Source organism: Notamacropus eugenii, chromosome 2, assembly GCF_028372415.1.
Source record: "Notamacropus eugenii isolate mMacEug1 chromosome 2, mMacEug1.pri_v2, whole genome shotgun sequence".
Lineage (NCBI taxonomy): Eukaryota > Metazoa > Chordata > Mammalia > Diprotodontia > Macropodidae > Notamacropus > Notamacropus eugenii.
The window spans coordinates 97,165,551-97,179,117 of record NC_092873.1 but is presented as its reverse complement, the minus strand read 5'-3'; the positions used below and the strand labels follow the sequence as shown (position 1 = coordinate 97,179,117).

The window sequence follows — 13,567 nt, the reverse complement described above, 5'->3', positions numbered from 1 at the left end:
GGGAGACCTAACAGAGGAAAGGCTTAGGGTTCTTGGTGTTCCCTATATTGGTGATGTGTACAGACTTCTTTATTACCATGGTGGATTTGGCTTTCTGGTATCTGAACAAATATTTTGGTTTCATCTTTGAGGGACAGAGTTATTTATATTTTGTGAATTTACTCTGGAAATCTGCAAGCATATTCATAGCAGGTGCTATGGGTAGTACATTGGCATTACAAATAGAGATGAGGATGGGATTACAAAATATAAAACTCTACTTGGAAACAGGAAGGTTCTAGGGAAGGGAATGGGTTCCCAAAATGGGAGGATTTACTTTATTTCGGGTGAGAGAAGGGGCTAAAAGCATAGAACTTTGTGAAAACTGGTAATCAAGTCTACAGAAGAGAGAACTCAGGGATTTAAAAAGATGTTTACAAGGAATACTAATAGAGTCAGGTGAAGAAACGGCAGGGGTATGTAGAAGAGGGTGGGCATTGTTAACAAATTATCATATTATATGTAAAAGTAGAGGCAAGTTGCTGGAGGAAAAGGTTCAGCTGAAAAAGGAGTTAGCTGATTGCATGAGAAGTTTTCTATGCTACAGCATCAGAACTTTCCTTTAGAAAAGCAAGCTAGAAAGTATCAAGTGGTAGAAGTAAAGGCAGCTGTGAGTTTAGCTCAGAAAAAGAAAAGGAAAATTAACAAGTGGAAAATGAATGCAACCCTTGCATCTGTGGGGCCTGATTGGGGGCCAGGCACCTGGAAGGAAGATGTGTGGGAGGAAAACGAAAAAATTTAGATGAAGAGACTTCTAGGAATGTGGTTGTTCATCCAGTACTACGAAGAAAGCAGGAGAACCAGGAGGGCAAAACAGGAAGAAACTGAGGATTTTACTCAGCAGGAGGTCACAGATATTTTAAGTTGATTCATCCAAAAAATGGGAGAATCATTAGTATCTTGGATGGTGAGAATTAGTAACAAAGGGACTGGAGGACTATGGATAGATAAAGTAAGACTGTTTGAAATTCATAGGTATTAGTCAGAATCCTTTTGTACAACAAGCTTTTAGGGATTACCATATTCAATCAAGGAGGTAACAATGGAATTAGTTTGTAAGCTTTAGCTGCTGAGGGATGCAATAAACAGTGTCCCACTGACTCTATGTTGCCTAGTGGAGATAGACCTTGATATTCACTTAGAGACTGTCTGAGAAAGTTAAAGGAAGAGGTGATGAAAAGTGCAGTTATGATTGGAGATGCAGAAGTGTATCCCAGCATTCCCTTAACAGTTTCTCATAGAAATATAATAATGAAAACAGCTCTTCCTGCTTATATACATGTAATTCTGACTCAACTTACTGGGGAAATAGGACACCCTCTTTCAGAGGTACTGAATAAGAATTCATAGTTAGGAGACTTAGGGGAATGGAGAAAAGATAAATTTCCTCAAGAGAGAAGAGCCAATAGCCAGCACATTTAAAATCAGAATAGATTAACAAGGGGAGAGTTGTTTATTGCTTTATTAAAAGAAGGGATGGTTTATGGAAGAATAGATGGTATTCCAACTAACGAAGTATATAAGATGTACTGAGAAAAGGGACTTAATATTAGACAGAATATGGAAGTAAGAACTGCCCCTACAGATCTTCCTGAATCACTGTATCCATGTTTGTCATACCTGCAGGGAAAATAGAAAATTGGCCAGGCCCCAGCTCAGATTAAAGAAGTACACAAACAGGATTACAGACTCCATAGCAGTTTAATCATATACTGGAAAAATGGATCTACTGTAGTTAGAGCATTAATACATACTGGAGCGGAGGCCTCCCTTATACATAGAAACCCTGAAAAATATTAAACATGGAACTCCTATCATCATCACAGGACTGGGAGGGGCTGAAGTATCAGCCAGACAAGTTACACTAATGATGAAAATTGGACAATTACCTAAGAAAGAATATATCATGATAATTGTACCCATTCTTAAATACATCATTGGGATAGATACATTGAGAGATATGACTTTAAATTTACCTGAAGGGAGATACCAATTTGCAGTAAAGAACAGAAGAACTAATATAGTTTTAGTGTGTAAAATAAAAATAGATCCAATCACTTTACCTGAAACTTCTGAAGTAATTACTTTAAAGCAGTACCATGTACTGGGTGGGCAAGATGAAATGACCAATACTATAAAGGAATATGTTGAGGCAGGAATGTTAGTCCCTACAAAGACTTGATGGAATAATCCTGTCTGGTCAGTATGATAGTCAGATGGGATATGGATGATGTCAGTGGATATAGACAATTGAATAAAGGGACTCCCTCCGAGTATGCTGCTATTCCAGATACTGTTACCTTGACAGAAAAGATCCAGAAATATGATGGGACTTGGTACACAGTTACTGATTTAGCCAATGCTTTCTGTACTATCCCAACAGATTCTAAACAACGGGACCAATTTGCTTTCACTTGGCAGGGCAGACAATATACTTCTTCCTGCTTGCCACAAGGATATCCGCATAGCCCTACTATTTGTCAAAGGATTGCGGCTGAACATTTGGATGAATTAGAACTGCCTGGTATACAGCTTACCCACTACGTAAAGGGTATTATGATACTGGGGAAAAATGTATCACAAGAGGAGAAGAGTTTGATGCTTTGAATTGAGCATGAGAAAAGCAAAGGGTGGGAAGTTAGCCACGCAAAGAAGGAGCACAGACAGCAAAATTTTTAAGCATACAATGGAATAAAGGGCTACAAGAGATTCTCCAGTAAGCCCAATGAAACGTTCAGGATTTCACCAATAAGAAAAAGGCCCAAAAGTTTATAGGATTATTTGGATATTGGAAACATCACATACTGCATTCAGGACAGATTCTGAAAACCCTTATATAAGGTTACTAGGAAGAAATAGCAATTGGATTGGAAACTTGAGCTGTGTAAAGCTTTTGAAGAAGCCAAGGCTGCTATACAGTTGGCCCTAGATTTATGACTTATGCAAAGTGGCCCAAGGGAATTACAAGTGACAGGATGAACATGCAAACTGGAGTTGACAGCAAAAACAACAAAGCTGGAGTATACCCTTAGGATTTGGGCCTAGGAAATTCCCTTCAACTGGAGCTCAATATACCACTTTAAAAAAGCAATTGTTGGCTGCATATTGGGCCTTGGTAGAGACCAAACAATTGACTGTGGGCCATAAAGTAATATTAAGGCCTGGAATCCCAATTATGACCTGGGTAATAGTATCCCAGCTTCTCACAAAATTGGACATGCACAAGAGGCTGGCATAATTAAGTAGAACTGGTACTTTCAAAAAAGATATAACACAGGCAAAAGAGGAGTTTCTGCTTTACATGAATCTATAGCAAACATAGACACTGAGGGAAATGATATGTCCTCTGAACCAAAGCAACAGTTGATACAGTCCTTGATAAAATGGAATGACAGATATGATTAACTGAAGAAAAGAAACTTGCACAGTTTACTGATGGGGCAGCAAAGTATTTAGGTCATAAAAGAATGTCCAGAAGAACCCCTTGGACAATGTGATAGGAAGTCCATTAGGGAAGAATAAAAAATTGCCATGAAACAGTGAAATTCCAGTTGAGATTAAGTAACAAATTTACTGGATCCAGTTGGCACAGCTGTGTGACCTCTCTGGCAGGATTCTGCAACATATGAATAAGAATCAATAACACAGATAATGGTGGTAAGCTCAGGTTATGGTTTGGCAAAATATAATGATCAATGGCACAAGGAGTCAAGGGACAGTGTAAAGCTGAAATGCTTATTAACTAGAGGATTAACACTGCATAATGAAAGAAAACGAAGGCAAAGAAGGCCTAATGGCCTGGGAAGGCAAAAAGAAAGTGTCTAGAGAACAGTCACTTTAAAGAGGACAGAAAATAGGTTTAAGAAGGGGAAAATTTGAAAAGTTGTGGACAGAAAGAAGAATTTCATAACTCTTAATCACAGAGGTCAAAAAGTTATGATTGATTATAAAACCGAGGTTGGTTGACTTGAAATGAAGGTGAAGAGTTGAGAGAAATGATAAACTGGGAGGCTAGGCCATTTGAGGGTATATTAACATACATATTGAAATCTTCAAGTATGAGCACACTGGAGTTGAGGTAGAGAAGCCTATGAGTGAATTTTGAACTCCTTGAGAAAGAATTACCAGAGGCCAATAGACAATAGCAATCATCTCTCTCTCTCCCTCCCTCCCTCTCTCTGTATATACATACATACATACATACATACATACATACATACATACATATATATATGTGTGTGTGTGTGTGTATTTTACTTATTGGAGCCTCACAACAAATTTGTGATAGGTATTATTATTATCCCCATTCTACCAATTAAGAAACTGAAACTTGACAGAGGTTGTGATATGCTTATGATCACACAACTAGAAAGAATCAGGACTTGTTGATTCCAAGACTAGCACTGAATCTAATATGCCACCTAGCTGCCTCAAAGGAGAAGTTGCTGAGTAATGGTGGCAGAGGGGAGGTGAGCAAAGAGTATACCTATTCCTTCTCCTGACACAATGGAGGAGATAAAAGTAACCTGAGACAGGATATACTCAAGTACTCAGGTATACTCAGTAGTCAAGAAGATGGCCTTTGGAGGAAGCCAACTTTCAGTGTGTATAAGATGGAAGGAGTATGAGGATGAGAGGCCTAATACAAAGCAAAGTTTATTCAACAAGAAAATGAGGTTCCAGAAGGCTAAGAATAAGGAGCTAAAGTAGATGGGGATGAGTGAGTCATGAATGGGTGGCAAAGGGAGAGAGCTTTTTTCTATGCAACCTGCAACTCAAACCTCAATCTCCTTCATTCAGAAAGAGAAGGGAATTTGATAACCATAGAATGGTTGATTTTTTTTTTCACCTTCCTCAGTAAGCAACTGCAGTTTCATCTTCCCCATTTCTCTCCAGCCCCCTGCTAAGGTGTAACAGAGAATTCAGACATTGTTTACTTCCTTTCTGTCCTGATGGATAAAGTTAGTCCTCAGTAGAATTCAGTGGCAAGAAACCAGCAGTCTGGGGATGCCATGATTATGATGGGTCAAATTTTACTGATTTTTCTCATCCTTCTCTATAAATGATGTGATAAAATGAAGTAACTGTTTTAGTAAGATTTATTTCATCTCATTCTATAATACATTGCATGTATTATAGAAAAGAGAGGCTATTGGTTAGCACTATTTGAAGACAGATATGACATTATAAGGTCTGAACTAGGATGAAAGCTGTGAGAATGAGGAAAGTATCAACTCACCATTTGTTAGGAAAAATTCAAAGGATTCAGGGTCTGTCTAGAGTCTATAGAGACTGAAATGGGTCTTGCTAAGGATCATTGATTATTGTAGGAACCACAAACATAGAAAGAAAAGTTGGAGACTTCAATTGGAGGTTACCGCAAAGAGTTCTATTCTAAAGAACACTTGGGCAATGTAATTTTGGAACACATACTTCAGTAATAATACAACATTTTGGCCAAAACCTTCATCCTAACCTCTATAATTCTATTACTCCCTTCTAAAACCATGAGAGCAATGACTATAATTCTGGGCATTGCTTTCAAGCAAGCAATAATGAAAGAGTTCATTCTTTTACCACAATAATGTTTTTTTCAAATAAAAGTTTTATAAAAATTACTTCAGGAATATGGCATCTCACTAGAGAAAAATGATGATTCTACCTTAGAAATATAATTTGCCTATGGTTTCACTTATTACTTGTGTAATCATAATAAACTTTAAAAACTTACTTACCTATTCCTGGTGCCTCTCCTTCCTGATATATAAATTTCAATGTTTTACAACCATCTTTCATAAAAAAATGTAAGAAAGGTTCCATCTGTAAAATTGAAGAGCAAATCCATTATTAACTAAATTATGAGAGAAAATGAAATTCACAGATTCAGTTTAGGCTAACAAACAAAAAGGCATGAATTCTAATTTTAGCTTGAGACATTTGAAGATTAAAGGTAAACACTTCTTTGGTTCTAGATACACTGCTACTAAATATGTATGTGACTTGATCCAGGCACTTAATCTTTTTGTTTCCTCACAGATAAGAGAGATAATTCTTTTACCTCATAGACTGTTCTGGGAACAAATGTAGTAAATAATGTACACAGATCACTCCAAGCCTTGTGGAAGGGAAATGCATAACATTAAGTGACCAACCAGGATTTCATACTGATGAAGTATGAACTCCTGAGAGAGAAAGGATGGATTCAGGACATAAAAAGACACATTTTTAGTCACGGCTGATGTAGGAATTTGTTTTGCTTGGCTACACATATTTGTTATAAGGGTTTTCTTTTTCCTTTTTTTCAACAGGACAACACAGAGAAAGGAAGACAAAATAAATGCTTATTAATTGAAAAAACTAAAAGATATTAAGTAAAACCTATTTTATGTTGCTAATGTTGGAGGTAACAATTTTCCTATAAAATACACAAATTAATTTTCTTTATGTCTCAAAATACATGATTTAAACCATAGGGGATATGGATCTGTGATTTTCTTTCTTCCTTTATTTCTTTCTTTTTTTTTTTTTTTTTTTTTTTAGGATTAGGAGTACGCAAGTGAGAAAATTCCCTTTGCCAATGGAGATCAAGGCTTTCTCTGAAACTTACAGTCTCAAGAGAGGTGCCTAGGGATTAAAAAGCTTAGATAACTTGCAAAGTCAAACTGCCAGTATGTGTCAGAGCTGGGACTTGACCACAGGTCATCCTGGCTTTGAAGGTAGCCTCCTGTTCACTATACCATGCCACCTTTAACTTGAACAGTAATAAAGTCAAATCCATACTTTAAAAGCCATGCTTAAGGGATTATTGAGCTGGAAGGGAGCTTAGGAAAAATTTTTGTGCCACAACCTATTTTTTTTTTAAACAAATAAGGAAAACGTGCAGAGAAATTAAGCCATTTTCCCAAAATCACAAAGACTTGGAAATCAAATCCACATCTTTCCATAGTGTCATTTTTCAAAGTCATTTTCACATGATTATTTATAAGTTAATTAAACAATTTGGTAGACTATATAAAATAGCCATGATAATAATCACTCACCTCAAATTCATGAAATAGGAATTACCCCACATGCCTTTTCCCAAATGCATTAGTTCCAAATTTCTCTTCCTACATGTTTCATAGAAATCACACAGGAAGCACCAGAGTTTCTGGACTCCAGCCTCTACCAGGTTCACTCCTGACCTGGCCAGACAGGCAGATACCTTCTGAGAGGATAATACTTTATTTTATTCTAGTCTAGTCTTCTCAGAAAGGTTGCTGATAATGGAGAACCAACTCCTACAGCATTCCCTAAGCACCCTTCTCACAGGGGCCAGTGAGAAGACAGGCAACTACCCCTACATCTCGATGGGGTCAATCCAAAAAGGCACAGCTTGTGTACTCCCCTAAATACCTTCAAGTCTCAATGGGGGCCAGTTGAGGCAGATACATGCATTCCTCTCTGCATTACCTGTGACTTCCCCATGTCTTCCCCTGTGGTTTCACCAATCATTCACTACTGCCCACTTGCTTTATAGCACAACAGCCCAAGAAGGCATATTGCCAACAATGGCCTCACAGGTTAACTTCAGTAATATCATTCTGCGCAAGCATAGTAAATAGCACATGATGTCACCCGTTATCTCAGCCTCAGTAAGACTATCCATCACTATGATTCTAGGAACTATTACCTAGAATCCTTGGGGTTATTCCAGGAGTTATTATCTAACACCTAGAAACTAGATGTTACCATGGCCATGGATCCTGAGAAACTAACGCTTAAGAAGGATAACAAAATCCTCTTTATTTACACTACGCTATTCAGAATGCCTATCTCTTTCTGCTGATTACTTCAGTTAAGCAACCAAAGTGCAACAAAGCCACTTTTCTTTACTGGCAGACAATAGTTTGGTTCCAGCTAACTTTTCATGGCCTGCCCTTCCATCTATTATGTGGCCCTAAAAGACTTCTTCAGAAAAGTCACTGCCTCTCAACAAAACTATTCTCATTCATTGCCTTACCAGTTACTAATACAGTTAATAATTCATACCCTGGTGTATGTCATAGACCCGTTAGGTAGTCTGATAAAGCCAATGCAACCCTGAGAAGAATAATGTCTCTAATGTATAAAATAAAATACACAGCGTTGTAAAGAAAATAAATTAATATGAAGTAAACGAAATGTTAAAAGTTCCAAAATCATGGGCCTCTGAAGTCCTGTCCTAAAACATTTTTCTATCGCTATCTCCTGATTCTAAATGCTCCCTCCTATTTTTGAAGGCAAGGAAATTCTCAAAACTAAACCAGACTTCTGGTGACAAGATGGCCAAGTGAGGAACTACCTGGAGCATTCCCAAGGGCCCCTCTCAACAATGTGAAAACAACCTCAGAACCAATTTACAACCAGGAAAGCAGCTTACCAGCACAGCAGGAAAGTATCTCATTCGGATGGGAAGAAAGCAGATACACGAGTCGCACAGCAGGGGGCCTGCAGCAAGGCTCCAAGCCCTGGGGCATTCTACCCATGAAGTCCCGAACCCTACCCTTTACCCCAACCTTGTATAAGCCAGTACCTCTGATGCCGGTGAGCAATACATGAGGCCCCCATCCCAGCAGATAGCACCCCCACCACAGGCTACCAGTGATACACCTCCATTGCTGACCAGTAGAGTGACCACTGCTGAGATCCCAACACTGGGATCAACCAAAAAGCAAGATCCTGCCCCCAGGGAGGCCAGCAGGGAGTCCCTTCCCCGCTTCCAGTACAAGCCAGCAGCTGGGTCCTGAGGCCCACTGAAAGCCAACAAGAAGGCCCCCTAGCTGTGGCATGAGAAGCTTGGGAAAGGGAAAGAGTACAGCCTAACTCACATAAAAATAAAAGACACAAAACAGGCAGAAAAAAACTTAAGCAAAAAGCAAAAATAAAAGAACTTGACTACAAAAAGTTACTATGGTGACAGGAAAGATCAAAGGACAAATTTAGAAGAGGACAACAGTGTCAAAATGGCTACATGCGAAGCCTCAAAGAAAAACGTAATTTGGTCTCAGGCCCCAAAAGAACTCCTGGGAGAGAGCCTAAAAAGAATTTTTAAAAAGCAAATTAGAGAAGCATTAGAAAAACTGGGGGGGAAAGTGAGCACACTGCAGGAGAAGCATGAAAAAAAGAGTAAACAGGTTGGCAAAAGAAACACAAAAAAAGGGGGTGAGGGGAAGATATACAAAAATTCACTGAAATTCCTTAAAAAACAGAATTGGCCAAATGGAAAAGGAGATACAAAAGCTCAATGAAGAAAATAATTCCTTTATAAGACATCAATAAAGAATAAAACAAAATCAAAAGGAGAAAAAAATAGAAGAAAATGTTACATTTCTCACTGGAAAAACAACTGACCTGGAAAATAAATCTAAGAGAGATAATCTACGAATTATTGGACTACCTGAAACCAATGATCAAAAAAAAAAAAAAAAAAAAAGCCCAGACAACATCTTTCAAGAAATTACCAAGGAAAATTGCCCTGATATCCTAGAACCAGAGGTAAAAATAGAAATTGAATCAACTGATCATCACTTGAAACTCCAAGAAATATTATTTACATATAAAATCTTTTCCATCTTTTTTCTGTTTACTGTTCTGTTTTTTATCTCAGGTACCCTTGAGTTGACTTTTCTTAATTAAATGTCTTGCCAGTCTTTCTTGAAAGTAACTTTGCTCTTTACTGCTTCTCTTTGACATAGAGGATTTTACTGCTTATAACTATCCATCAACCTTCTTCCTATAATAAAGGAACTCCTAGTCTAACTGAAACTGCATTTGGTATCCACCTCTGTGAATTTGATAAATAAATCAAATGTTTGCTGACTGAAGTACTTTCTGGGCTCTTTTTAGTCACCTTGTGGCAACTGACTTACTAAACTTCTCTATAAAATTATCATACAATTGATGTGATGTCATTTCCGTTGCGTACTTCCAAGTTTTGAAGGGCCATTACTAGTTCAAATAGTTTAGTTGCTTCAGCTGTATACCCTATCTTTTCCTCATAATTCTTTCCATATGCTCGTTCCTAAGTCTGATTTTACCCGTAGCGAAGTGATGTTCTGAATTTAAAGACATCTGATTCAAGGATATCTTCCACATAAACAACAGATCTTTTTCTGTCTATCAAGATATAATCGTTCACTCCTGCAGACATTACTGGATGTTCCCCATATTTAGTGCCTATCCAGTCTTTTCTTGATGAAAGTATTCGTGATCTAAAAGCTGAATGAACTGGCAGGCAGGGCAGAGAACTTCAAAGCTGAAAACTGATGACTGCCAAGCAGCGGGACATCTAGATCCTAACCTCAGATCAAAGTTCTTGACTTCTTTTTGTCACGGTCCCCTTCGGCAATACGGTAATGCCGACGGACAGATTCTCAAAATAATGTCTTTAAATGCATAAAACGCATAGCATCAAGGACACAAATCATATTCAAATAGTTATCAAAATACTGGGGAAAAAAAGGTTCACAAATCCCTGGCTCTAGATAACACTAGCTTTGGGTGCGACTTCCTAAGTCCATCAATTTACGTTCGGATTTCAATGTCTGCATTCAGGTTTCGGAGCCGATCCCAACACTGTTGGATGACACCACATGACGCAGAAGCTTCCCCATCTGCCTGCTACGGTGTGTAAGAGGACAGCGCGGGTCTGCAGTCCTCGGACTCTGGACAATCGGAGCCCTGGTTCCGAAGGCTCTCGGGGCACGGACGGAGCGTACCCGCGGCTCGCTGTGATTCCTGCGGGTGAGCCCCGGGCCAGCCCCGGTCACAGGCTGGGGATTCGGACTCAGGGCTCACTCTGATTCTACACCGAACGTTACAAGTTTCTCTATTGCTCCGGAAACCCCGAAAACAGCCACAGGGGCTTCCTGGGGTCGGACGTCTGCGATCTAACCACGTCCTCCATTTGTGTTCGGTAAAATTAACCCTTCCCGAGCTCGCCCCGGCGTCTGAGGGACAAAGGAGCTTCGCTTTTAATTCCATCCCGGTGTAATGCGGGCGCTGACCGAGCTTCCCTTGCCCCGCGCTCGCAGGAGCGGGCCTCGGCTGGGCCGCGATAACCCCGCACCAGGCCTCCGCGGCCCAGAGGAGCCGCCGACCCGCCCGCCCCGGGCCCCACCCCCCGGCCCTGGCCTCCGCCTGACAAGTACACACTCCCAACCACCACCCAAAGGAGTGTGGCCACATAAACTCACCGTCGGGCAGTCCAGGATCATTTCTTCCACCACGGTTATGTCCAAACTCAACTTCAACGAGAGGACCTCAAAGATGTGTTTGTACGTTGAATCGATGTTCATCCTTCGGCCTTCGCGGGCTTCCTTGTATCTGGCCTAAGGCGGGAGAAGGGAGCCGAGCCTCGAGTCACGTGCAGCCGCAGCCCCGCCCCGGCCCCGCCCCCACCCTGCCCCAGCCCCGCCCCCGCCCCGCCCGCGGCTGCACGCGCACCTGCCTCTCTTTCATGGTCTCCTGGACGGCCTGGATGCAGCTCATACTGCGACGGAACTTGGACGATCTGCGGGGCTGCGCGGTAAGGCCTTCAGAAGAGGGCACGTTTCGGCTGGAGAGCCGCTTCCGAAGTCGGTTCAGGTCCGGGGCATCGTCTTCGGGAAGCACCATGGGCTCTTCGACCACCGGAACCATCAGGGACGGGGTCAGGGACGGAACCGGAGCCTCGGCGGGGGCCTCGCCCTCGCCTCTTGGCTCCGCGCCCTCGCCTCTTGGCTCCGCACCCTCTCCTTCCTCCGGGGCCGCCTCCCCCTGTGCCGGGGCCGCTTCCCCCTCCGCGGGGGCCGCTTCCCCCTCTGCGGGGGCGCCATCCTCCCCCGGAGGGGCCTCTGCTGGAGCTGGGGAGCTGCCTTCGGATGGGGCAGTGGGAGGGGGAGGAGACGCAGAGTCTCCTGGAGGGGCACCTTCATCGGTGGGAAGGGGCGCAGCGCCCTCTTCTGGAGGAGGTGGAGGAGGAGGGGGAGAAGATGGGGGAGGGGGAGAGGAGGCGCCCTCTTCTGGTGGAGGAGGAGGGGCATCACCCTCTTCAGGTGGAGGAGGAGGGGCATCTTCTGCGGGAGGTTGGTCAGCACCCTCCTCTGCCGGAGGTTGGTCAGCACCCTCTTCCGCGCTCATATTTATTCGTCCTTTTTCTTCTAAAGGACCCTTTCAGCTTCAGAATCTGCCTTTTTAAAATAGTTAATTGAAAAAAATTGAACATGTTTAATAATGTCTTCCAACTTCACCGGATTTTTGCAAAATTTTTGCAAAATTCCCCTGTCTGCCTTCTCCTCTTTCCAGATTACATGAACAAGGTAGATTTGTTAGCGTCCTGAACCACTACCCAGATACTGATGGCCACGTAGGCTATTCACTATCATTTCTACACAGATTTAAATCAAGTAAAGCTATTTAAGGACACCTAATGTACAATAATACCTTCCTTGTTCAGAACGCAGGCACTTTGCCTTTGTGGAAATGAAAGACCAAGTAGGAAGCAAAAAAGCATTTAGCTAGCACTAATAATAGTAATAAATAATAATAGCTAGTATTTCAATAATGCTTACTATGTGCTGGGTCCTATGCCAAGAGTTTTACAGATATTATATCATTTGGTCCTCACAACAATCCTGGGAGGTAGATACTATTATTATCCCTAAAATATTATATCATTTGGTCCTCACAACAATCCTGGGAGGTGGATGCTATTATTATCCCTTTTTTATAGATGAGAAAATTCAGTCCAATAGAGATTGTCAACAGGCAATTAGTCACAAATTTAAGTGATTTGCCCAAGATCACTCAGCTAAGTGAGTGTCCAAGGCCAAATTTGAACTCAGGTCTTTCTGACTCCAAACTCAGTGCTCTCTATCCATTGTACCAACTACCTTGCAGGTCAAATTCTATTTGTTAAAGTGCATGCATTTTATCCTCTTTCTTGTGCTTTCTTCAGTTAACTAAATTGTATTTTCTCACCTCCCATCTCCTATTGGAAAAAAAAGAACAGAAAAAGAAAATTCTTGAAACAAATATTCACATCAAGCAAAAACAAATTTGCACATTGGTCATGTCCAAAAACATGTCTCATTCCGCACCTAGAGTCCATCATCCCTCTGTCAGGATGTTCATGACTTGTCCTAAAGAATTGTGATTGGTCATTGCATTGATCTGTGTTCTTGTTTTTCAAATTTGTTTTCTTTACACTAATATTGTGCAAATTCTGTTAGTACTGCTCATTTCACTCTGTATCAGTTTATACAACTCTTGCCAGGTTTCTATGAGACCATCCCTTTCGTCATTTTTAATGGCATAATATTACATTCAAATACTGTCATTTGTTCAGCCCTTCCTCCTATTGATGGGCACCCCCTTAGTTCTTTGCTGCTACAAAAAGAGGGCTATAAATGTTTCTGGTATATTTATGGGTTCTTTTCCTCTTTCTCCAGTCTGAGCTCTAGGCCCAGTACTGATGAGTATGAGTGGATTAAAAGGTATGCATAGCTTGAGTGACTTTAGGGGAATG

General features: G+C 41.0%; 1 protein-coding gene across 4 annotated transcripts in view; it reads right to left on the bottom strand.

Annotated features, from left to right (window-relative positions):
- Window positions 1-13,567, bottom strand: part of DNAH8 (dynein axonemal heavy chain 8) — a 396,942-nt gene that overhangs the window by 374,080 nt on the left and 9,295 nt on the right. For 3 of the 4 annotated variants that reach the window (XM_072641991.1, XM_072641988.1, XM_072641990.1), the window contains exons 2-4: window positions 11,506-12,226; window positions 11,256-11,390; window positions 5,775-5,859 (exon numbers count right to left, since the gene is read on the bottom strand). In XM_072641991.1, the coding sequence (XP_072498092.1) occupies window positions 5,775-5,859; window positions 11,256-11,390; window positions 11,506-12,180 (895 nt within the window). In that variant the 5' untranslated portion in view covers window positions 12,181-12,226. Of the gene's footprint in view, window positions 1-5,774; window positions 5,860-11,255; window positions 11,391-11,505; window positions 12,231-13,567 lie in introns of all 4 variants that reach the window. The other variant, XM_072641989.1, reaches the window with a different exon arrangement.